The following is a 26,915-nucleotide window of genomic DNA, read 5'->3' as shown; positions in this document are numbered from 1 at the left end:
AGACGAGCCTTTTCAATAAATGGTGCTGGGTCTACTGGATATGCACATGTTAACAAATTAAGCTGATCCATTTCCTAACTCCACTACGTACAAAAGTGAACTCTGGTCCAGAGACCTGAATTTAAGAGCTAAAACCCTAAAACTCTTCAGAAAAAAAATATGAGTATATCTTAGTAATCTTGCATTTGGCAATACTTTGATTCTAACACCAAAGCACAAGCAACCAAAGAAAAAAGATAAATTTAGACTTCATCAAAATAGAAAAGTTGGTCAATGAGTATTTGTTAAAACTGGTGAATAAAAAATTTTAAATTCCCCAGATAGAACACATTTTCAAATATACCAAATATATTATGGTCCGTTAAAGGCAAGTCTTCTTAACTGTGAATTCATCAACTTTGGGATCTATGACCCTCTGGATACATTTTGCATATCTGCATAGGTGGTAATGCACATTTTTCTGGAGAAAGTGTCCATAACTTTCATTAAATTTCCAAAACCATCTATGACACAAAAAAAACACATGCTCCCCACTCTGAGGTGGACACTCAAATCTTCAGTAGGTCACGCTCTCCACAGGCTTTAAAACTCACTCACGCCAATCCCTGTTCCAAAATCTGATATGCCTTCTGCCATATCAGGGGTGTAAGTTGGGTATGTGTGTGAGGTTGAGTATCACAAATTTAATCATGTACTAAAAAATCCAGCCATGTTTTAGCAAGTTAAAATCATTTAAAGAATGTGAAATGTCCAAATAGCAATAAATCTATAGGAGCCAATAAAAAACTCACAAGTAGCAGCTGAACTTTAATATCTTCCCCCAAATTCCCAATTTATAAATTACTCTGCACTTGTGTATATATTTACACAAATATACATCATAAATTCCCTCATCTTAAACTCGGCCTTCCACAGGAGCAGGGTCCTGGGAACCTGAGACAACTGCTAGTCTGAGCTGGTTCTCTAAGGAGCCCCTTGGTCTTAACACCAGCTGCTGTGTGTGCATCACAAGGGCCCACCCATAGCACCACAGATGCACAGCAAAGGTGCCAGTTCTGCTGCGTCCAAGTTCACGTATCCAGGTGCTTATAGAGTCTGCGGCTTTTCTCTTTTTTGTTTCTGTTGCCGTGTTTTTTCCAGGGCTTCCCAGCCCCCCTCTCAGAGCTCACAGCAGCTGCTGTCATCAAGCCACTCCCAGGCTTGTAGCCCATCACAGCCTGGACTCCTTTGGTCAGAGCTCTCACATTTTCCTAGGAAATAAGGGAAGATATTAACGGCAGTGTCAGCAGTCTCCTTCAGAGAATACGCACAGAACTGTTTGTGGAGAACTCCAGGATAGCGGACTTCTGTCTCTCACTGCTCTTCTTTCTCTCCCCATTCTCGAAATAAGTTTCTCAGAGTTTTGTCTTCAATTCATTCTGCCTTCAACTTTTGTTTAGTCCCATGGCTTCAAACACCAGCTATATCAATACTCATAATACCAGCTATTTTCTGGAAATCTCTCTTGATATCAAAATTCTACTTGTGCAACTCAGTTAGTTAGCTGACTCGACATTCTTTATTTTGGCCAGTGGTATAAAAACCTGCTCAGCCCCCAGGATGACACACTCCATCTTATCTGTCACAACAGTTAGACACTGAGTTCTGTGGACTCCACTCTCTAGAACTTTGTACATCCTCCCCTCTTATCCATCCCCACTGCTTTAACCCAGGTGTTCACTGGCTTTTACTGGACGACTGCAAGACTCCTTGAGTCCGGAGTCCACACTTCCATCAAAGTTCTCTAATCTGTATCTAAGTCCTGTCCTCTCTGAAGGGCCCTTGCAGACTGGGAATCAAGTCCATATTCCTTCCAACAGCACACAGGGTCACCTGCAACATGGGTTTGGTGCTGATAAAGTCCACACTCCCATATCTTTTTGCCTCTGTTCATCTACTCCTTCTGCCTGGAAATTTCATCACTTCTTCCCACTGACACGTTTTTATTTGTTTCTCAAACCCTAGCTTAAATATCTCTACCTTTCTGTAGTTTGGCAAGGATGTGGAGATATTAGAACCCTCATACATTGCTGGTGGGAATGTATAATGGTGTAGCCACTTTGGAAAATATGTCTGTCTGGGAGCTACTCAGAAGGTTAAATATACAGCAATTCCAATGACCCAGCAATCTTACTCCAAAGTATGCACCCAAGAGAAATGAAATTCATGTAAACAGAAAAACCTTCATGTGAATGTATACAGCAGCTGTTATTTATAATATACAAAAAGTGTAAACAACCCAAATATCCATCAACTGATAAATGAATAAACAAAATGTGGTATATTCCATTTAATGAAATATTATTTGGCAATAGAAAGCAAAAGAAGTATGGATACGTGAATGAACCCTGAAGCTATTAGGTTTAGCTAAAGAAGCCAGCCACAAAGGATCATATAGTATATGATCCCATTTATATGAAATGTCCAGAACAATCTATTTATAGAGAAAGTAGATGGCTGGTTGGAAGTGGCTAGGGGAAGTGGGGAATGGGGAGTGAATGCTAATGGGTACAAGGTTTCCTTCTGGAGTGATAAAATGTTCTAAAATTAGATGGTGGTGATGGTTAACACAACTCTGTGAATATACCATAAACTATTAAATCATATATTTTAAAAGGGTGAATTCAATGATATGCGAATGACATTTCAATAAAGCTGTTACTAAATAAAGCTGTTTCAATAAAGCTATTCAATAAAGTGTATTGGATCGGAAGTTAAAAAAAAAAACTTAAAAAAACTCACCTGATGGAAAAAAGCTTTGTCCACTACATTTTCAATCTGATATGCCTTTTTATTTCTAACCACCTGCAGTTTTATTTCCCCACCATTCACTTTTTTCTGCAGGAGTCGCTGGTGTTGGTACTGAAAGGTCACAGGATCTCTGCCAGGAGGAGGATGACAGTATAGGAGTTTACCCTGCAGAGATAACACATGTGGTAACAGCACATCCTCAGAGCATCTGTGTGAAGTTCACAGCGGTGGCCTCTCGCCAGGGCACACTGATGGAACTTTCGTTCTTTTCATAGCCGAGATGAGTTCTGGTCACTGCGACCAGACAGTCCTAACACCCAGACGACTATCCTCAGCGTTCTAGAGGCCTCACTCCTTCCATAGTCCTAAGTTAGAATGTAGTCTTTTTACTCTGTGCCCCTCTTTATCTTGTTTAATGTACTCCTCAGTACAAGTACGTGATTATATTGGGTTGGCCAAAAAGCTGTTTGGGGGTTTTTCTGTAACATCTTATATAAAAACCTGAACAAACTTTTTGGCCAATCCAAAACTTAATGCGGTAGTTGGGGGTTTAGTCACTCAGTCGTGAACAACTCTTTGCATCCCCAGGGACTGCAGCCCACCAGAATCCTCTGTCCAGGGGATTTCCTAGGCAGGAACACTGGAGTGGGTTGCCATTTCCTTCTCCAGGGCATCTTCTGGCCCAGGGATTGAACCGGCCTCCTGCACTGCAGGCAGGCTCCTGCACTGTAGGTGGGCTCTTCACTGACCGAGTCTCACCAGGGAAGCCCTGTGCTTAATGTATTCTCCACAACAGAAGCCAGGCTGCAGATGGACAGTGTGGCTGCACTAGTGGGGACACTGGGCCTGATGCCATTGCTCACTGGGTGCCAAGGTTCCTCTTCCTCCCATGTGTACTCTAAAGACTGTGCTTGTTTTTAAACTCATTTTCTCCATCCTCCACCTAGACAGCGTATTAAAAACCAGAGACATCACTTTGCCGACAAAGGTCCGTCTAGTCAAAGCTATCATTTTTTCAGTAGTCATGTATGGATGTGAGAGCTGGATCATAAAGAAGGCTGAGCTCTGAAGAACTGATAGATCCAAACTGTGGTGCTAGAGAAGACTCTTGAAGAGTCCCTTGAACAGCAGGGAGATCAAATCAGTCAATCCTTAAGGAAACCAACCCTCAATATTCATTGAAGGACTGTTGCTGGAGTTGAAGCCCCAATACTTTGGTCACTTGATGCAAAGAACTGACTCATTGGAAAAGACCCTGATGCTGGGAAAGGGGGTGAAAGAGGATGAGATGGTTAGATACCATCAGAGACTCAATGGACATGAGTTTGAGCAAGCTCCAGGAGATGGTGAAGGAAGGGAAACCTGGCGTGCTGCAGTCCATGGTGTTGCAGAGAGTTGGACATGACTGAGCGACTGAACAACAATCACCACCCCCTATCCTTCACAGATTAACAAATGGCAAAGAATAATTAATAAGTAATTCATCCGTACAAGTGCTCTATTAACTATTTTCTTCCTAAACTAAAAAAAAAAGTACACGGCTGTCCTTTTATTTCTGTGCCCTCAAAGCCCCAGTGATGACATACTAAGACGAGGAGGGAATAAAGTGACATCCTCACAGCCAATTATTACAAGCCTCCCAGAATACCTTTTGTGGAAAGCAGCAGCTTACTACTGCTAATAATAAAAACTACTGGGGCTAATTTTACACTAGGCACTGAGCTAAGTGGTGTTTGTGTACATGGGGGTGTCTGTCTCCAACTCATATACACCATTCTCATTTATTTCCCACAATAATCTCATGAGATAGGTACTATGAACTCCTATTTTGCCGATGAGAAAAACCCAAAACTTACCATGTCTTCACTGTAACAGGGAAATAATAGCTCACAGGCTTACATACTTTATCACCTTTACTGATAACAGATATTCAGGGATGTTCATCTATCTCGTATCATGTCAGTCCTTTCTACGTTTTATATGACGCTGGCTCCCCTGGGTCAAGAGTATAATTCCAGTTATAAAACAGTATCAAAAAGAAAATATCTCCTTTATAACCCAGCTGGTTGCCATCACCCTAAACACATGTAATGGAAAAAGACCTCCTTACTTATTCGAGAGGAACAAGAGGCAGGGCTCACTTACACTGACATAATCCTTCAGGACGTAGCGTGCAGATCGAGGCTGGTCTGGCTGTCCATGTGCTGTCATGAATCCTCGCATACCTATGAGGAGAAATGAATTCCGTAAAGCCTCAGTTAGAAGGCACTGTAACAAAGAAACTTAAAGTTAACGGAAATCTAGCCTTTTCTGTTATTACACTGCATTGTTTTGCTACCTTAAAAAAAAATCAATTCAACAACATAGGAAATATTTTGGTTAGCATTACAAATATATCTGATAATCCAGGACCGACTATACCGGTACATTTGATCTTTTGACAAACACCTAGCAACATGTTGTGATAGACACGTTCAGTCTCTCTCTACTCTAGTTATTTCTTTGATCTCTTTGATTTTAAACACTGATTCAAGGAGGCTGCTTGTAGAATGCTATGTTGTCATTATTAGCAAAACCAAAAGCAACAGATCAAGTTTTCTTATTTAATGATATACCTACACTTTTTTCAGTTTTCCAAACATACAACAAAGATCCCTTTAATACTAATCCAATTAGGAGGGAGCCACAGAGCACAGCTGATAATAACACAGGCTTTAGCTGACAGGTTCAAAACCCAGCTCCTCGTACTAGCCCTATGTTGGGTCCTTTAGTTTAGAAGAAAGTAGTTATAAATATACACAAAAATACCTTTGGGAGGAGGATGAAAATCTAAAAATTAAAAAAAAAAAAATTATAGGAAAACAGCTTTTCCCAAGTAAAACACCAAACCCAACAAAATTAAAAACCGAACAAAACTGACTTCTAGAAAGCTGAAGAAAATATACATCAGGAAACACATCTGAAACATAGGTGGCAAAGAACTGCTACAAATCATTAACGCACAAATGATGCAGAGAAAAAAGTGATTCTTAGAAGATAAATGGTTGACAAATACACAGACAGATGATGAACTGTACTAGTATTTTAAGAACGTTTAGGCATGTGTTTTTACAAACTGGCTTTGTCCTCACTTTTTGATTTACCAGAGAGAATTAGATGAAAAATTTGAAAAGCCTCATATTATTTTCAGTTTTCTCTGGATATCAAACCAGATGGAAAGTCTGAAGCAAAGTCTACTTTTCCCAGTCTTTCAGGCCAGCACAAGGGAGAGATGGATTAGGAAAGAAACCTAGGTTCTCACTGAGGCTATGCCACGGACCAGACACCACCTTGGGCAAGTCATTTCATGCTCGGAGCTCAGATTACTTGTTGTAAGGAAAGGGAGATGGGGGATGGGGGCATCTTTAAGACCCCTTCTTGTCCTATGATTTTGTGACTATACTAGTCTTACCACAAGTGCTTAATATCCATCCTCTTTAAAATATCTCAACTAAGGCAAAAATTCAACGTCTGATTTAACTGTAGTTTATATCAAATCACCTTTCTCTGCCAGTAAGCACTCAAATAACCTGAACTCTTTCCTAGCTGAGGGCAATTTCTTGAAAGGCAAGATACATATACATGGAAATTTTTTAACACTGATATTTCTTAAGGTAGATACAGGTCTCTCCAGATTAAAGTTTGTGTTTAAGATAAGTAAATCACAGTCAATTGGAGAAATGACAAAGATAATTCTCATGTGTGTGTACGCTAAGTTGCTTCAGTCATGTCTGACTGTGCAACCCTATGGACTACAACCTGCTGGGCTCCTCTGCCCATGGGATTCTCTAGGCAAGAATACTGGAGTGGGTTGCCATGCCCTCCTCCAGTGGATCTTCCCAACCCAGGGGCTGAATCCTCGTCTCTCATGTCTCTTGCACTGGCAGGCAGGTTCTTTACCACCACCACCACCACCTGGAAAGTTCCTACATGGAACTCCCATGAAGAAAAGCCAACAGAGCCTCAGATCAGAATCCCTACGTCTACACTTGGGTCCAAGGCCTCCTACAGGAAAAAGCCTGAGATCACAAAGGCCTGGGAAGACACGTGTCCCAGGCACTGATTTCTACGATGAAAACCTGGGAAGAGGCAAGGAACATAGCACACCTCCTTCTCTAACTCTAAAAAGCACCTAACATGAAGTAAAATACCACTCAGGCAGCAGCCGGCTCCCCCTCCTTTACTGCTGGACCCCAAAACCACTACCAAGTCAGCTACCTGGAGGCTATTCTGCAGGAAAGACCAAAAGGATCACAAAAATATCAACACTGAAAGACGACAAATGCTAAGGGAAAATTCTGAATTTGTTTCTGTCAGTAATTATATTGTTATTTTTTGTTCACATTTTAAAATAAATCACCACTCACATCCATAAGCCGTCAGCAGTTCTTCTGATGTTGGAGGTCGCTGGGGATCTTCATCCTCTCTAGGCTTTATGATGTCAATGCCGTATGTAGCTTCTAAAACATGTCTTGGAATATTCTGGCAAACATAAGCTTGTCAAGGAATCTCCTTCTCTGAACTGACCCTCCTCCTCCTCCCCATGGCATCTTCTAAGAACACTGTATTTCAGTACCATGGGGACAAAAAATTTTCCACCTCTCCAAAGTAGTATGATTATTCTTAATTTTAAAAGACTTTCAGTCCCTCTTTTAAAAAAAGCCTTATGCACCAATGATTACCTCCAAATGTACCCTTCAAAAATATTATCTCTGAAACAGACTTCAAGATGACAAATTTTTACCTACATACACTACAGATTTGTGAGAAAATCCTAATTCAGAGATAAATCACACAATCTTTGTTTCTAATCCTTACAATTATGTAAGGAGGGATTATTTTTTCCTCCCCTGTTTAATTACCCAGATTTTTTTGAAGCTCCCATATACACAGAACCACCACAATTTTGGCATAGCACCAAGGATATTAGTGATACAGGTGGGACATGATCTCTCATCTGGTCAATCGGGAGGATTCCACTGCAAATCATCTCGGCTTTGGTAGAGACAAAGGACGGCATCACCAGGCCTGGGCAGTCACACAAGCAGAGGCCAGGTTCTACATAGAGAGTCTGAAGGACAAGTAAGGGCGTTAGGCTGGGCCCACGGCACAGGAAGGGAAGAAGAGCAGCACACGAGTGGCAAAGAACTTCAGAAAACACTCAGAGGGAGGAACTGTCTGAGGAGTAAATGCGAGGCTGATGCTGTGGAAATACCTGAAAATGCTTGGTGTGACCAGGCGTAGCAGACACAGACACCTTCTTGTTGCCCAGGATGGTGTTGATTGTTGAACTCTTACCAACGTTTGGATAGCCCACCTAGAAGGAAGTCAGACGGAATGTCTATAGTTAAGGTTGGCAATCATCACAGGATGCCAAAAGCCTACCCTATCTAAAAAGCCTGCATCACAGGATGCCAAAAGCCTACCCTATCTAAAGGAAAGAACACTGGACCGGAGCGCAGAAGACAACCTTAAAAGTTTGCATTCTGGTATCTCTTGTAAGTCACGAAACATGGAGGGATTAACTGGGAGACTGCAGAAGGTAACTAAGACGAACAGGGGTGTAACCAGTTTAAGCCTTGAGAAAGTTCATTCTTTGAGTTGGGCTTTGCCTGTCACACATGGCCTGCTCCCACGACGCCCATGGGCAACAAGAAGTCTTCAGTGTTCCCTGTGACACCAGGGCCTGACTGGTCTCTGGGGTTCCTGTGCATGGGAATACAGACCCCCATGAATCAGTTTTATGACATATCTCATCTTACCAGCCCAACAGTAAGCTGTCCGTCCTTCACCTTCTTTCCAGAGTGCAGCTGCTTAAAGACCTTGAGCAATTCCTGCTTTGATACCAAGTGACTAAAATTGTGTATTTGCCTCTTTTGTGAGGCGTTCCTTCCGTGAGCCTCAGAATCCACAGTATGGCCCTCCTTGCAGTCCTGGCCACAGGCTTCCTCATCAGGGCCGCTGCTGTCTTCCAAACACGTCTGCCAGTCCTCCTCCTCCTCCTGACAGTCCTCATACTCACTCTCATCTTCTTCACTACTGGCAACTTCACCAAGTGAAAGATGTTCAGTCTCTTTGTGTAGAATTTCAGCTTCGTCACAACTGGAGTTTTCAAACTCGGCTGTGATAGCTTCTCCAGGGTCTCCGTTTACTTCTTCCTGATGAAATAACAGAAACCACATAAGTTCAGAAGTGTGTAACAACTGCACTTTTCACTCTGGTGAAAACACTCAGAGTTGGTTATCTAAGATGAACAGAGGACAAAAAACACGAAGAAGAGAAAAGGTGATAGATGGAGATGAGATAACATGAGACTATAACTGAACTATCAACAGTGGTGCCCTCTAGAGGTGGACCTTCACATCACACATTTTTATATTCCTTGAACTTTGAACAAATAACATCTATTCTTTTTCTAACAGATAACTCTTGTCTAAGGCCATACTACCCTGAACACCTTGATCTTGTCTAATAGATAACTCTTTTATCTATTAAAAAAAGAGTAAGAATTTAGAAAAGTCTGTGTCAAGCCGAATTCCTTGGCAGTACTTTTGCAATGGGCTGTAGAATAAAATAAAAACATTCTCATTAACAGTAAAACAGTTAACATTCTCTTCTCTGCACAAAGCAAGAAGGGTATAATTTATAATTAATATATATTTGCATTTTCAAAGACAGTGATTCTCATAGTTAAGGAAACTATTCTTTTATAACTGCCTTTAATAAATCAGAGCACCATGGAGCACAGGTCCCTGTGTGTGAAATATGACAGCAACAAAACAACACTGTGCATGGAAATTATTCACCGAACAATGATTTTTTTCTTTTTTGGAAAGAGAATGGTAAAAATCATTTACAATTCATGGGTATACTACTCCTTCTGGATGAATTACAAGTTGGAATCAAGATTGCCAAGAGAAGTAACAACCTCAAATATGCACATGATACCACTTCAATCACAGAAAGTGAAGAGGAACTGAAGAGCTTCTTGATGAGGGTAAAAGAGAAGAGTGAAAAAACTGGCTTAAAACTCAACATTCAAAAACTAAGATCATGTGATCTGATCCCATCACTTCATGGCAAATAGATAGGGAAAAATGTAAACAGCGACAGACTTTATTTTCCTGGGTTCCAAAGTAACTGTGGACGGTGACTGCAGCCATAAAATTCAAAGATACCTGCTCCTTGAGACAAAAGCTATGACCAACCTAGACAGCATATTAAAAAGCAGAGACATTACTTTGCCGACAAAAGTCTGTACAGTCAAAGCTATGTTTTTTTCCCAGTAGTCATGTATGGATGTGAGAGTTAAACCATAAAGAAGGCTGAGCATCAAAGAACTGACGCTTTCGAATTGTGGTGCTGGAGAAGACTCTTGAGAGTCCCCTGGACGGCAAGATCAAACCAGTCAATCCTCAAGGAAATCAGTCCTAAATATTCATTGGAAGGACTGATGCTGAAGCTGAAACTCGCCTTGGCCACCTGATATGAAGAACTGACACAGTGGAAAAGACCTTGATGCTGGGAAAGATAGAAGGCAGGAGAAGGGGACGACAGAGGATAAGACGGTTGGATGGCATTATCGACTCAATGGACATAAATTTGAGCAAAGTCCGGGAGATATTAAAGGACACAGAAGGCTGGCATGCTGCAGTCCATGAGACCACAAAGAACTGGACATGACTTAGCAACTTAACAATCATTCTGAATTCTTATGGATACTAAAGCAGAAATACAACAATTTACAGTATTACTAATTCTTATCAATAAGGGTGAATTGATTTAGATTTAGAAATGATGCAAACCTGTCATTTCCAAATAATCTGCAGGAGAGGGCATGATGGACTCAGTTAAACAGGTACCCTACATTTTAGGGAAGAGAAACAGTCAGCGAGAAGAGGCATGATTTCACTGTCATTTCAGGCGACTCAAAAAGAAACTTGGAGTTGGAAGCAATTTCTATAATGAATGTCAAGAAGTCACTGTGTGCTATTCCGAATCACTTAAGAGTATGAAAGAGGCAGAACATAAGAATGTGAACTGAACGTGGGTATGTACTAGGAAAACTAAGGCTTGAAGCAGTTCAGGTTCAGGAAAAATGATACAGGCAAGAAAAGGACTTTGCGGTAGTTACATCAAAAATTAAAAGAAAAAAGGGACCAATTGAAAAGGTATATACAGCTCCCTTGCTAAGACTAGAGAGCGAGGCACTCTCCACCCCCTTCTGATGTCTATGTCAGAAGCTTTATCTGTCCCTTTTTCACTTTAATAAAACTCTGCTACACACACACCAAAAAAAAAAAGGAAAGAAAGAAGGGAAAAGTCCATCTTTCGGGGAACACAGTGCAATTTAACAAATGGCCGAGAAATCAAAAGTACTCAATTTAAAAAAAAGTCCCATTAAAAAAAAAAAGAAGAATGGTTAAACAACCATGGTGGCTGCTGCTGCTGCTAAGTCGCTTTAGTAGTGTCCGACTCTGTGCGACCCCATAGATGGCAGCCCACCAGGCTCCTCTGTCCCTGGGATTCTCCAGGCAAGAATACTGGAGTGGGTTGCCATTTCCTTCTCCAAACAACCATGGAGAAAGAACTAAACTTCAAATAGGTGAAAAAATAGTGAATATCTATTTTTAATAAGTTCATGCTTGACATTCAAATGACAGATGTGATTAGATACGATATCACAACAGCAGCTGGTAACAACGTGGAAGATCATGAACAGAGATTTCAGAAGACTTCAGTTCAGTTCAGTCGCTCAGTCGTGTCCCACTCTTTGCGACCCCATGAATCGCAGCACACCAGGTCTCCCTGTCCATCACCAACTCCCAGAGTTCACTCAGACTCACGTCCATCGAGTCAGTGATGCCATCCAGCCATCCCATCCTGGGTTGTCCCCTTCTCCTCCCGCCCCCAATCCCTCCCACCATCAGTCTTTTCCAATGAGTCAACTCTTCACATGAGGTGGCCAAAGTACTGGAGCTTCAGCTTTAGCATCATTCCTTCCAAAGAAATCCCAGGGTTGATCTCCTTCAGAATGGACTGGTTGGATCTCCTTGCAGTCCAAGGGACTGTCAAGAGTCTTCTCCGACACCACAGTTCAAAAGCATCAGTTCTTCGGCGCTCAGCCTTCTTCACAGTCCAACTCTCACATCCATACATGACCACAGGAAAAACCATAGCCTTGACTAGATGGACCTTAGTCGGCAAAGTAATGTCTCTGCTTTTGAATGTACTATCTAGGTTGGTCATAACTTTTCTTCCAAGGAGTAAGCGTCTTTTAATTTCATGGCTGCAGTCACCATCTGCAGTGATTTTGGAGCCCAAATAAATACGGTTCAACTTTTAAAAAGGAAAAAAGAATATCTTCCATAAACCAAGCACTGGTAATCCAGTCTGACAGGGAAACAATTCCCCAAGTTAGCTGACAGTCAGCAACAGGAGGCAGCAAAGATTACCTGAGAACAGATCCTGCAAACAAATCCCATTTCCCTTGGGAATCTACTCCTTGGTTGTCAGTTCAGGGAATACCACAGATGTAAAAACTGATCCTTTTCCCATTTTCAACAGGGCCACTGGGTTGGTGCATCAGGGCTGAGTGATATATTGATAAACAATTCTTCAGCACCGCAACTAGACACTAACTTCCAGGAAGGATTTGAAACAAGAGAAGCCATGGTGAAGAGGACAGACTATGAAGCCACACTGCCCAAGGATTACAAGCAGTTACACTCTTTCTGGAGAAGATGAAATAAAACACAGCAAGCATTCAGAATAGCAGCGCCTGCTAAGAACAGGTTTTCTGTGGATTAGCTTTTATTAACAACAGTAATAGCACAATAACTACTTTTATAGCCTTTCAAATACATCTTAAATGCTTGGTACACCTGTGCTTATTAAGTCCACAAAAGGTCGCCGAACTCTGTCCTTGGCCCCAGACTACTCAACAGCGTTATCAATGAACATTAAGAATACACAGAGGGGCCAACACAAAATCTGCAGATGATTCAACGCTGGAAGAAGAGAAAAGCAAATGACACATCCGAAATAAATTCTACCTTGTCTGCAAACCACTAATATTTAAGAGGAACATGTCCTAAGCTGAGCTAAAAATAAAGTGAGCAACTTTCCCCACATGTAAAGATAGATGAGCTCTGCTTGGTAAAATCTTCTCTTTTAAATACTGAGTTGGCCAAAAAGTTCATATGGGTTTTTCCCTTAAGGTAGTACAGGACAATCAGAACAAACTTTTTGGCCAATCCAATATTTGAGGGATATGGTTGTACATAGGTTTAATGAGCCAAAAGCATAAGCTCCTTTCAAAGGAGGTGAATTAACAAGAACTCTGAATTCCTGGGAGTATCCTGACCACAAGAAATAAGAACACATGTCCTGGGCAAACCACACCTGAAAGACCATACTGGATCAGTGGCCACCCATTTTAGGTGCTCTCCTGACTCAGGCAGAGAGGCCCTAGGGTGAGGAGCGCACTGCAGGACAGGTCTGTAAGGAGCAGCAGAGCAGAGAAATGTATCTTCTGCAGAAGACAGAACACAGGGAGAAAGTACGAGGCCTTAGATCAAAGTTAGGAGCGCTGAGCCTCACTGGACTGAATGAAGAACTTTCACCCTGGAGAGAAAAAGAACGAGACATCTGGTATGTATGGCCCCAGAGAGTATGTGACTGTCTGCCAGGGGGGTAGAGGAAGAAGTCCTTCACAGAGATAGAGCTCACTAACTTGTGAGCTCACCAACAAGAAGGGGTTGTATTCAGAGCACCCAGCTCAGACCACCAACTAGTCGGCAATGGCTGATAAACAGAGGTGAGACAAAAGGAGGTGGACAGGAAAAGCTATGACTTTAAGTCTCTTTCAGCTCTAAGATGCTATTGCTAAGTTCTTTCCATAGCTGGTTATCATGAATTTTTATTAGAAAATAACTCTTAAACTGTTTCTATCAAAACTGGGTTAAAACACATGGTGTTTCTTAATTTAGTATTACCTCATTTCTTTGTTTTCAAAACAAAGTCAAAAGAGATTCTAGTTGAGTCCAGAGAAGTTATTACATTCAGTTGTATCTGAATTTTGGTTTTGACTTCTCGTAAAAGCAACTGTAAAGTCATTAGGAAACGTCCTATACAACTTTCTGCCTAGCATTTAAAAAAATTATGTGTCTTCAGAGAAAGCAACTTTGCAACTCACTTGTCTGTAAGTCATCATACTACCCTACTGCTGCTGCTAAGTCGCTTCAGTCGTGTCCGACTCTGTGCAACCCCATAGACGGCAGCCCACCAGGCCTCTCCATCCCTGGGATTCTCCAGGCAAGAACACTGGAGTGGGTTGCCATTTCCTTCTCCAATGCAGGAAAGGGAAAGTGAAAGTGAAGTCGCTCAGTCGTGTCCGACTACCCTATATAAATAAAGCCCCACAAATCAACAATAAGAAAAAATAAACAAAGCGCACTTAATAAACCAAAATCTTCCTCCCTGAAGCCCAACCTGAAGAAGTCCCCAGTTACCTTAGAGTTACCCATCAGTTGAATGGCTTCAGCCAAAGCTGACCAGAAAATGACCTTCACATTTTCTTTTTCGAAGAATTCAGCCCAGGCACTCCGCTGCTCGGCAGTCAACAAGTCTGCCTTATTTATTAGAATAACATTCTCCTTGTTGTCATCAATGGTTTTCACATAACATTCCTGGGCAAGACAAAGATACTCAGATATTTCTCCAAATGGGGAAAAATTTGGCTAATTATACTGAAGACCCCCTTCCCCCAGTAGCTATTACTAAAAGGTCTTACTGTCCCAGTTTTAAAACAGTCCTAATATAAAAGATTTTTAATCATGGTACATTCTATGGATCCTTTCAGCAGGCTTTGAAAAGAAGTTAGGTCACATATACTTACAAACTTTTCAGATAAGAAACTAAAGGGTTTCTCATTTCTTTATACAGTTTCTTTTAAGCAAAAATAAAGAACTGCTGATTTGTCAGTCAGCAAGAACTATTTTCAAGCCAAATGATGACAGCCAATAATAATCTTACCATTTATTACAAAAAATATTTTTGAAGTCTAAAAGGAAAATAAGACTCAGTGATTAAATTAACTCCCAAACATAGCTTTCCATTAGGAAATACCCCAAAAATATTGAAAGCTGAATTAGTAAGAGTTTCCCTATTTTGAATTTTGCTATTCACCAGTAAATTTTAAAATAATGGTTCTACTATGGTCCTCAAACGGAAGCAGGAATACTTCACGTGTGTTCAGTCTTATTAATTCAAAGCCTGTATCGCCTCATTTCTAGTGATCCTCACACCTTAATGATGACCCCTGCAGTATTTTACAAACTTAGATCATTTGTTGAATACCACAGAAGGTAGTAACTATGGTGTGAGAAGAGAAAGCTTAGTGGGATGAAGGGACTAGGCATATGCCAAAATCAGCAAAATGCTACTTCATTTACTGTCTCTTCAAAAATGAGAAACATTGGCAAATCCTCTGACCAAAGTGGCTTCTAAACTAAAATCTAGAAAGTTCGAGTGTTTGTGTGTTCCTGCAGATGGAAACAATTGTCTGAAGAAAACATCTGTCTAAAGGGTACCACTATGCAAGCTCCTGGCCTTGGAAGGAGTGGGGGACCTGACAGGGTGCAAAGGCTGGCCCAGAGGTGCTGCTGCCAGTGACACTGTCCTCCCACTGCTGCTCCAAGGCCTCTTAAGTTTGAATCTTGTCACGTTTTACTTACCAAATCCTCACACCTAAACAGGAGCGGATTTCGAGCATCTACTATCTGGACCACGATATCACTGAAAAACAAATGTGAGACACGCCAATCACTGTGAAGTGAAAGGAAACAGTATTGAGAGCAAACATTCTCCATATGTTAGGCACCGATATAGTTAACTTTCAATGGGCACAATTATCCCCAGTTTATATGTGAAGAAACAAGCTTGGAACAGCTAAGTGGTCCATTCAAAGTCACAAGGTACTAAGTGATGGAGCTTGAAGGGGAACTCAAGCACTCTGGACCAGAGATCATGCTGTAATAGTAACATTTTCCTGCTCTCAAAATGCTATAATTTTAAACTATACCTTCTAGTCATCTCTCCTGGAAACATTAGAGTTATTCCAAAGACTTCAACCCAAGGTGAGGTCTACTGTATACTCAGCACCCAGTCTACACTTGTGTTAAGCAAGGCCTCAAAAAGCCCTAATACATCACCTGATCACAGCTGCCACTATAAACCTCACTGAAACCCTTCTGACGTCTAGCAAATCATCACCCACCAGTTTCAAGAATGTGCTTAAATCCAAAAATTCAAAACAGCGAAGTATCAACTTAAGTTGCCACAGTGAAGCAGGAAATGATGAATCCAACCCCCTTCATCACACAGAAGATGATGGAGCAATGTAAAAACTTTCTGCACAGACAGCAAGTCCCTCAAATTCCTCACAAAGGTAGCGGGGACCAGCAGGCCAGCACTGTATGAATAAATACTGCACTTCTCCGGTAGGATCCTCCCTGCCCTCAGCCTCTGCGGCTAGGACACTGTGACCACCGCTGGGAGGGAACAAGCTGCCATGTGCCAGTACCTTCTAGTAGTCATCCCAATCCATGTCTGGTTCGCTCTTCCTCAAGTAACTCCTATGAAACTATGCTGAACACCAAGGAAATGTGTTAAATCAAGGCTACCAATCAGGGCAGAGCTTTTGACAAATCTGGGTTTGCATTTTCCTTCAGAATAAATTTCCAGCATAATCTTGTGAGTAAAGGAACTCATAGCCTTGCTAATTTCCGACAAGATGCTCAAAAAGTTCTCTAGTTAAGTGGGTCCTAGTATTTCCTTTAAGGTAATATCCACTGCTTTCCAACTGTAAGGATTTAACAGTAAATGCAAAAATGACTGCAAAAAACAGACAAAGTCTAATGAACCAAAGTCCATAAACATTATGGCTACCTCCCAAACAGGCAGAAAGAATAACCAGCTTAGACACACCAGTAAGAAGACAAAGTGTAAGATGGCTTGCTTCGTGTACTGAATTAAGATGCAGGGCAAAGTGCCGGTTATGTGCTGGGAAGGGCTGATGCAACGCAATGGAAACGCCCTGTCTGACTGGAAGCAGCATTCTGCTTCCCTCCGTGCCTCAGCAGTTTCCTGCATTTCAATGAAATGTCATACACCAAATCCTTTCTGATAACTATTCTTGAACTTAAAGAGGCAGATGACATAGCTAGCCTGTTACCAAACAGGAGACATCTGCTGTTTTACAGAACATATCAATAAATGTTTCCTGTTAAAGAGACATGGCAGGAGCCACTTTATTGGTATTTTTATGTAATTCAGATCCACTTCCATGTGATACAGCAACAGAACAAGTGATGCTGTAATCCAGTTGAAGCTACAGAACAAGTGATGCTGTAATCCAGTTGAAGCTACAAGTTTCAACAGGTCCAGGCTTAGTCTGGGGAAATAAACAGCTTATTTAGGGGCATAAAAAATAAGGGCCTTCCTGTTAAACACGGAAGAATTCATATGGTTACCTTTGTTCCCTCTTAAAACCTACAAAAATGAAAGTAAAGGCTGGAACTCATTAGGACAAAAAGAGCAACTCAGAAAGTTAGTCAATGAGAAGCAGGCCTGTTCACACTCCAGAGTTCCAAGAAAGCTCAGGATCAGAAGCATCAGATGCAGCTTTTGAGACAAGGGCAAGGTGTGGGGCTAAAACCACTCTGAACAGGGAGTGATTAGGTCCATTCCCTTGTTCCATTCAGCCAGGCAGCCACACCTCACCCCACAGCCCCTCAGCCCCCTATCCCAATGGCAGAAGCCAGGCTTTATTGTGGAGAAGACGAACCTGAGAGGCTCCAGAGCTAAGACCTCAAGCATAGGAGAAGGTGGGAAAGAGATGCCACACTGAAGAGAAGAGGATTAACATAAGTCTACATATAGCCCAAATGGTGGAAAGGCCCAGCCACCGTGTAGTATATTATCACCTTTACCCCGTTCCTGGCAGACGATCATGCTTCTCTTTAAGAAACTGACTGATCCTAGGGAAAACACCCACAGATACTAACATCTTAGGGTATCCCAACAAAATAAAACTGATCTCTGCTCAGTCACCATACAGAGAAGTTCACCTGGTGGCAAAATCACCCAAACAGAAGTCCTGTCAATCAGCTTTGTAACACTTTGTTTTCTTAAATACGAACAGATGGCAAACATCACTTGATACCTGTGGAGAGCCTCTTACACAAAAGTCAGAAACCAGAATAAATAGGGAAAAAAAGAAATGTGGAAAAAGACAGACAAAATAGGAGAAAATCTAGAATTAAAAAATAAACTAAGAGTGTGCAGATAGGGGCATTCCTTCAAGGTAGAAGTTTCAATATTCCACATTGTTACCAATTCTCTTTGGAAATAAGGGCATTTTCAGCAATATACATCCTAACTGCATGAAGGAGAGATCAGTCCACGCCAGTCCCCAAAAGAACCATAATGGGTCTTCCTAAGCCCCATTCAAACCTAGGTCAATCTAAGAGGTCTGCATGGAGCCTGGCAATTAGCAGCAACCTTCCCCTTCCTTCAGGCTTAGAGATTTGCCATAATATTCTCACCTCCTCACATCCCAGCCCAATGACCCTCTCTACCCAAGGGAGCAAGACGGGTTGGAGGCATGCAAGTGACTTTAAAGAAAAAGAGATAATTCATGTTATCATAAAATTCATCCTTTTAAAAGTATACAATTTAGTGGTTTTTAATAAGCCACAAAGTTGTATAACTATCACCACTAATTTCAGAGCATTTTCATCACCCTAAAAAGAAATGTAAGTGACTTTTACAAATTTAATACAAGTCCTTTTTCTTGGTAATAATGCTAAATGTGCTAATATTCTTTCCCAAGAATCCCAGTGAAAGCATCCTGTTTCCTAACATTCTTACTGAGTGTATTTTATAGATTAAACACACACACCCCTGCCCCCTGAAGGCTTATTGTTAAAAGCATCATTTCAAATATAAGGTTAATTTAAGGGGTCCTTGTAAATAATTCATACACTCTTTTGACAAAAATAAAAACCCTTTAGCAATAACGAAGAATGAGATTGAAGAAAGTTGATTCATCAGTTTCTAACAATCAGGACATGGCAATGATCGAAAATCTCCCATTCTCAACTTATCAAAGTCATTCTCTTCTTTTCAAATCCCAGCTGAAACAAATCACTCCTAAATTCCCCCAATACTACTAACTGTTCCTTCTGCTCTGACTTGGCCCGTGATCCTTCCATCTGTAACACAGCCGGACTCACACTCCACCTTGTATTTTACTAGTATTTCGTCAACTTAGTGCAAGGATTGCATTTCATCTATCTGTGTGTCCCTGGTGTTTGACCTCTCCCCAAATCACATTTGCTCTCTGCAAGCAGACACCAATCCTTTTTCACACCTATATTTTCCATGTTACTAGTATGAATTTGTATACATTTGCTGAAATAACTATAGGTGCTTCACAACTCATCTTACAGAAAACAATAACCATTATTTTAAGTTTATCAATGTGTTTATTAATAACAAACCCCCCCTTATATTTTAAAAGAAATGTAGTATCACAGTTCCAATTTTCATAATAATTCTCAGTAGCCCTTTGTATAGCTTGATCCTGTTTCCTTAACCCCTCCCTGGGCTCACAAACATACATAACATGCAAATCTAATGTACCACCACCACCACATCCTCCTTACACCCGAAGAAAATGGTAATCTACCTTCTCTCAATCACCCTCCAGAGTTGGCGCCAAAAGTCCAAATTTCTTTCAAATGGTGTCAATATCAGGTTTTGTTCCTCTTCCAACCTGGTTTTAGAATGAGAAGTTTATATTTCTGCTAGATTTTGATAGTTAGGTTTCAAGTAATATAAATACTCAAATTCATTGCATTAAAAAATAAGCACACAAATATTAATTGTCAAATGATTTTTATATCCTTTCTGTTGACTTTATATAATTTAAATTTTCTACTTAAGTTTTTAAGTCCTAGAGGTTTATGCATCACGTTGGAAGAAGACTCCAGGGAGCAGTGATTAACTCCAGAGTGACAAACGGCGGGAGAAGGACATGAAAAGGAGAAAAGGCCAGGAATGCAGCAATGAACTCACAACCTTTGTGCAAGGAAACACATGCACAAAGCAATGTGGCTTGCACACACACCTATTTGCACTTTTAAGATGAAATCTACCTTTTCTCTTTAAAAGAACAAAGCCTTAAAAATACAAACAGCAATGCAAGCACACCAACATGCCTAACTCAAAATTTCAAGAAAATTCTTCATGGAGGTGAACACTCACCGGACAAGCTGACGTCTCCATTCTAGAAAGTTATCTTTCTCTGCCTGTTTGAGTTCTTCTGGGCTAGTTTTTTGGTCCCACTTTGGTCTGAAACAATCATTAAAAAAAAAAAAAAACCCACATGAGTTACCAAAATAGAATAGGATAACTGGATTTAATAACGGCAGTTGAGAAAAGAAAGCAGAAAAAAGTGAACACCAAATAAAGAATTTTACATTCAGTGGTTTCATTATGCCTTTTAATATCCTACATTTTTACTCAACTCACCTCCTTGGTATACACAGGAACTGTTTGTTTTCTTCATGGAGTTTCTTAATTCTCTGGTTCTCCTCAAAAGATAGCAGTCCAGTTCTAGCCTCAGGAGGCACAAATTTAATATTAAGCTTCTCTGTCCATAGGGGAAAAAAAAAGTACTGCTATTTAAGAGGAAGTATAGAGAATGAATTCATTACTCAGAATATTAAAAATATGAACACCTAAAACAGAATTTAAGCTTTCTTGATTTACATAGATTCCCCTAACCTAAAAAAAAGGAAAAGATCTTTACTAAATGTTTCAAAAGGTCAACCACTTTTTTCAAGTGCTGATTTTTATAAAACTCCATATGCTAAATGCATTTCTTGGAACCAGAAACAATAGGAGTGGGAAGCGATTGTGAATATTCATTACAACCAATCTCCTCATTTTACCCATGGAGAATAATTTTAAGCCAAAGGGACTGAGGGGAAAAGCAAAGTTCAGCAAGGAGACGCACTCCAGTCAGAACTGGTGAGCTACTACAAAGCTAGAATTTACATAGAAGATTTATAAACACTCACAATTAAGCCGTACAAGAATTTAAAGGAATAAAAAAACACCCAGTGTACGTATAACCAGAGGCCTCTGCTCTAGGCTCTATCCCTCCAAGCTGCTCCAGGCCTCTCCACTGCACCTCTCCACACAGCCACCTAGTCTCCGCGGCAGGTGACTCCAGTGAGATAAGCACTTGGGAGCCAGCTACGCTTCTTACCAAAATGCCAAGAGGAGGTCCTATTCAAGGATAACAGGTCATCTTCAGCAATGGTTCTCTTGATCTTTAGGCAACGACGGCAATCCACTATCCTCACGTGACCACCAATACTGAACGGTCCAGTCACCCAGTGTACAAACAGCCAATTCAGTCACCATTCTCATCATGTCATCCTCAACCACCAGTCAGAACACACACCCCTCCAACCCCATACCTGATCATTTTCTGACATTAATTTCTCCTTCCAATGTTTCCACTTTGCTTGGTCCAAGCTCTGTAAATCCCTCTAGCCCCTTGATTCTTTCCTCTTCTCCCAGTCCGCCATCCAGCTTATAGCTTCACTTCTTTCCCTATTTGGCTGAAACTGCAGAGTATACCCATTCCACACTCTGACTGAACATCAAATTCCTTAGCGTACTGCAGCTGCTCCCAAATCTCAAATCTTAGGGAGAGTCAACTACCCATTCCTATTCTCATCTCAGTAGCCATAAGCAGGAAGCACACGATGGATGATGCAGCCACCTGTCTCTGAACTGCTTTCACTACCAACACTTCTGACACCAAATGTGTGGGTTTTCTCACGCCAACAACCAGTTTCCCAACTTTCCAGACACCAACTGGGTGTCCTACAATTCTGTTCTGACACTATCAAGAGACTGCCCCCACTTCAGATGCCTAATCTGCAAATGGGTTTTTATGGAGGCCTCATTACACGGGCGCCACTGTTACATAGTTGGGCACCGGTGACTAACTCAATCTCCAGGACATCTCCTATCCCCAGGGGTTCGGGGAGGAGTTTCGAAAAGTCCCAACCCTCAAATCACAGGGTAGGTTCCTGTGGCAATCAGCTCCCAGGCAGAAGCACTGTCCATCCTTCTCACAGCAACCTCAGGTCACCTCATTAGCATAAACTCTAGTAAGGTTGAAAAGTGAAAGTTGCTCAGCTGTGTCCAACTCTTTGCGATCCCATGGAATTCTCCAGGCCAGAATACTGGAGTGGGTAGCCTTTCCCTTCTCCAGGGGATCTTCCCAACCTAAGGATTGAACCCAGGTCTCCCACATTGCAGGTGGATTCTTTACCAGCTGAGCCACAAGGGAAGTCCAAGAATACTCGAGTGGGTAGCCTTAACCCTTCTCCAGAAGATCTTCCCGATCAGAAATCTAACCAGGGTCTCCTGCATTGCAGGTGGATTCTTTACCAACTGAGGTATCAGGGAAGTCCAACCTAGTAAGGTTGAAAGGGGCGTATTATGAATAATAAAAGACACTCCTTTCGCCCCTACCACTCAAGAAATCACCAGGGTTTTAGAAACGCTTGTATTAAGGAACCAGAAATGAAGACCAAATATAAATGTACTTCTTTTTATGTCACAATATCATACCTTCTGCTTATTTGCTGAGTGCGGCCTTTGCCATCTTTTAAAAGTGAAGAGTTCCCAGTGAACACTTAGCATTTTCCATTGTTCTGCACTCCTTTGTTAAGGTTAGGGATCCATGAGAACCAGTTTAGAAACCATGGACCATCGCCCTATTCAAAAGTGCACTATGTACATGTATACACACACACGACACACACACATACGATTCTGCCTGCAATCTCAGGGGTTCATGGACAGCTGAAACTTGTAGTCTCCAGGTTAAGAATCCCTGTCCCCTTGTGTCCAGAAGACAAGTGCTGTCTGAAAGACTCAGAGAATTGAGGAAAATCCTATCATTAAATAATTCTCCATTACTAAGCGAAAGGGAATTAATTTCCAGGAGGGATTTTTATGGATTTTTTGAAAGGCTTATGGAAATCTCGTTATGGAGGTATGTCATTGGTCATTAGTGATTTACTTAGTCTCCAATTCCTCTTTCCCTCACGCTCATGCTCAGCGTCTTCTGTTGTGTCCAGCTCTTTGGGACGCCATGGACTGCAGCCTCTGTCCAGGCTCCTTTGTCCATGGGATTCTCTATGCAAGAATGCTGGAGTGGGTTGCCATGCCCTCCTCCAGGGGATCTTCCCAAGCCAGTGATCAAACCCACATCTCCTGCATTGCAGGTGAATTCTTTACCACTGAGCCCCCAGGGAAGCACCCCCCTGCCCCCCTTCTCCTGAGTGGGACTGAACATTCCAACCTTCTAATTACGCTTACATTGCTCAGAAGACCAACCCGTATACCGAAACTATTTAGGAGTACTCGTTAACATGCAAAAAAGACACTCTTCTTCACTTACTCCAGCCCCTCTACAAAGTCTGGTTTAGTCTAACCACGAACAGTTTTGTTTCTGTTCTTTTCTCCATTCTTCTCTTTACTACTCTTTCAGCCCTGGCCTGATTCGCTTGCTGGACTAAAGCAACAGTCTCCTAACTGGTCTTTCTTGTTCAAAAGCCACCGGTGATCTTTCAAAAAATATACTTGCTTACAACCGACACCTTTAAAGACCTCATTCCTGGACTTGGCCCTTCCTTCCTCCCTAAGTGTTTGTTCATCGCCTCTTGTACCCATGTACTTTAAGCACCATGAAATTTTTTCCAACCATTTTCTGAACAAAGCAGGCTGCTGCTCAGATCTTAGCTCCTCCATTATGATGTATGATGATGTAACCTCCTGCATCATCTCACCTGTCCCGCTAACATCAACTCATCTTTTAAGGCTCAGACCCTGCGTAAAGAGTTCCCTGACCAGCCCCAGTTTTCCTTCAGATAGAAACGGACACCTTTTATCCATCTCTTATTACTCTGCTACAGTCTTCTTTTATAGCACCTAAGATAAAATTCTGTAGAAATAAAAATTTCTCTTACTCAATACTATACTTTTAGTAGGCACACAATACCTGAAAGTAACTGGGGTTCAATAAAAGCATTTGGAACAAATCTGCTAAACAACAGTTATAGTAACAGAAGAGCAATAGAAACAGTAGTTTGTAAGGGTATCTCTGTGCCAGGTAGTTTGCTAAGTGCTTAGAAAACACACATAAACACACACATACACAAAACCACAAACAAATCAAAAACAAAAAAGGGCAAGCAGTGACTAAAATAAAATTATATGCGTGGAAAAATGCACTACAGTGTGTGACAAGTACTTAAATTTAATTCAGGATTTTGCTTCTAACAATGGTAGCAGGAAACATTTTCTGGTAAAAGCTGGTTCCTGTTCACCATAATGTTAACTGGTCTCTTCCCTGATGACAGACTGAGTTTCTCGAATTTGAAATGACAGACAACCACAGATGCTTTTTAGAGCTGAATTTTAAAACTGTGGCACATTTTGTACTTCCCTGTTGAATTCAACTGAACCTTCCGCACTGCTCCTGAGATATCTGCCTTTGGGTTAAAAACAGCTTCCTTATGAGTTTAGGAAGACTGGCAAAACACCCCCCAGTAGACTTACTTGTATCTAGTCAGCAAAGACAGAAATGTGCTGGAGGCACTCAGCAACAACTCACCAGCTACAAACTCTGTTCCTGCAAGTTCCGCAGTGGCAAGGAAGTCATCGAGGGAACTCTGTTCCGTCACGGAATGAAGATTAAGTCTACCCCAATCATAGCCATCGTTGAGCTCACTTGTGTGCAGCTATGAGTAAAACATAGGAGGGTAAGAGAGCTGCTTTCTTCTGCTCTTCACATCCAAATAAACACTGCTGCTGCTGCTAAGTCACTTCAGTCGTGTCCGACTCTGTGTGACCCCATAGACGGCAGTCCACCAGGCTCCCCTGTCCCTGGGATTCCCAAAAAACCATTCTATGGCCTTGAGGGTGGTGTTAGCTCTTTTAGTCAACACTAGTAACAGTTAACATTTAAATGAGAACTTTCTTACCTCGTGATAATTATTTTCCGTTTACTTTCTTATTTAATTTTCAAAATCTTTTGAAATAAACTTCGTATCTCAATCAGGATTAAACTGGATAGAATAAACTGCCTAGAGTCATAAGCTAAGAAGTGGCAGAGGTATTTGAATCTAAACCCATAAACCATATACTCTGGTTCTGGCAGCCACTGTTGGTCAACTTTTTTAGACAGACACTCACAGTAAGAAATACACTTCACATAGTGACTTAAATGCTGTGAGATACTGTGAGATGCTGTGTACCATTCAGTAAAGTGAAAACAAAAGAATCCTGAAAGTTACCTTTATTACATTACACACAATGTGGTATTTTCTTGAGTTTTATTCTGTGGGGTGAAGAGCTTGGCTAGTTGCCACTTACTGATCTGATTCCAGACACACCTCAGTTTCATAAGATAAACACCATCCTAACCTACATGCTCTGTACAGGTACAAATAAATGAAAAAAATTGAAGGTTAAAAGGCTAGGTGGTTTGCCCAAAGGCCACAGAATCAGCAAAAATCAGGGTAAGGATTAGAATCTAGTTCTTTACTGAGAACTTCGTGAATTCTCAAACACTTCGAGGAATAAATGTCAAAATGACAATTACAAATCAATCAAACCACTTCATCCGCTCTTCAAGGATCCTAAAACTATGACCGCTTCCAGGCCCAGGAAGCTACTAGGCCCGCCAAACTTTGGAGAAATGCTGTCCAGTTCTGAGTAACACCACTAGGGAATAAAAAAAAGTGAAGCACGAATCTCAGTTATTTTGTACTTTTGCTACCAACCAGCTGCTCTTGGAGGATCAATTCTTTAGAAAAATGAATACAAGAAGAAGTCGTTTTTGCGTCATTCCTGTGCAGAAACTTCCAAATGCTTCCACGGCCTACAGGATAAATATCAAACTTTTGCCCTGGTTTTCAAGATCTCACTCCGACCTCATCACATTAGCCTCCACCTCTGGGCCGTGTCTTGCTAGGAGGGCCTGTTTATCCGCCTGGTCGATTCTAACGGTCTTGAGCATTTGCGCATTTCAGTATCCAAGAGGGTCTGGGGGGGTCGCCTAGAACGGATCCCCGCCGTTACCGGGGGGCAACTGTATTCATCCCTAGAAACCCTACTTTGGTATCATTTCCTTTGGAATATTTTCCTGAGAACTCTGACCGTAAATTTCGCAGCGTTCAGACTCACAACTAGGCAGAAAGACAAGGTTTTTACCCAGGAGTCAGTGTGGCGGTGGCTACGGCTCCGTTGAACTTGCTGGCGGATAAGAGCCCGGCCAAGGGTTCCACCCTCTGGCGCTCTCCTCCGACCCATGCTTCTCCAGAAGACGAACGAAAAGCGGCAAGCAAGAGTCACACCAGCTTTCTGGGTATTCAGGAGCGCGATCTCCGGAAGTGACGTGTAGGCGAGCCCAAGTGGTTAAGGCCCGAAGTCGCAGGGAAACAATAATTTGCCTCAAATCGCCACTTATATATCTCACATTTGCCACTACGATAGAAAGTAAATGTAAAAGGTGGTTTCAGAGCTTAATTTTCAATATATATTCCTAAGAATATCTCAAAGTTGGATAAGGCGAGTAGATTAAACGAATGGTACCTTCTAAATTTGTGCGTCGATTTTTAGTGTTCGGGGTACAACTAGGAGACTCGGGAAAAAGTGGCCGGGCATATTTGCGGTAGCAGCCACGCCTCCGGTTAATTTCGTCAGGAGGAGGTGGAGACCTGCGTGAAGGGTGTTCCTGCAGCGCTAGGTGGCGTTGCTTCCTGGCGCTAATTTTCGGCCTAGTGTTTTAAGGTGTGGCTTCATCGCGGTCACGCCTGGCAACTAAACAGCTTTGTGTTTACTTGGTCTTCCTAAGCTGTGAATTGGTGAGAAGAGTTCCTGCGTGGATGGCAGTTTGGAATGGAAAGAGCTTGACAAGGTTGCAA

The 26,915-nt window shown here is 41.6% G+C and overlaps 1 protein-coding gene across 1 annotated transcript; it reads right to left on the bottom strand.

Moving 5' to 3' along the window:
• Nucleotides 1–825: 825 nt before the first annotated feature.
• On the bottom strand, nucleotides 826–26,338 carry LSG1 (large 60S subunit nuclear export GTPase 1). The gene is made up of 14 exons (XM_052639908.1): nucleotides 26,203–26,338; nucleotides 24,602–24,728; nucleotides 20,428–20,548; nucleotides 20,161–20,247; nucleotides 19,583–19,669; nucleotides 15,567–15,627; nucleotides 14,343–14,519; nucleotides 8,592–8,987; nucleotides 8,045–8,146; nucleotides 7,748–7,900; nucleotides 7,197–7,311; nucleotides 4,936–5,015; nucleotides 2,782–2,955; nucleotides 826–1,250 (listed from the first exon to the last, which is right to left on the bottom strand). The coding sequence occupies exons 1-14, from the start codon at nucleotides 26,299–26,301 to the stop codon at nucleotides 1,071–1,073; spliced, it is 1,959 nt and encodes a 652-aa protein (XP_052495868.1). The 5' UTR covers nucleotides 26,302–26,338; the 3' UTR covers nucleotides 826–1,070.
• Between the last annotated feature and the right edge of the window lie 577 nt (nucleotides 26,339–26,915).

Source organism: Budorcas taxicolor, chromosome 1 (assembly GCF_023091745.1).
Source record: "Budorcas taxicolor isolate Tak-1 chromosome 1, Takin1.1, whole genome shotgun sequence".
Taxonomy (NCBI): Eukaryota; Metazoa; Chordata; class Mammalia; order Artiodactyla; family Bovidae; genus Budorcas; species Budorcas taxicolor.
Note: the sequence above shows the minus strand (reverse complement) of the source record. Positions and strands in the feature narration are given on the sequence as shown.

Bases quoted from the DNA above. Each gene is read 5' to 3' on its own strand.
- LSG1 (XM_052639908.1), bottom strand. From the start codon at position 26,301: ATGGGTCGGAGGAGAGCGCCAGAGGGTGGAACCCTTGGCCGGGCTCTT. The intron at 20,549-24,601 runs GTGAGTTGTTGC...CCCTATGGACAG, and splicing joins AGGAACAGAGTTTGTAGCTG to AGAAGCTTAATATTAAATTT. The intron at 19,670-20,160 runs GTGAGTGTTCAC...TTCTAAAACCAG, and splicing joins TGGAGACGTCAGCTTGTCCG to GTTGGAAGAGGAACAAAACC.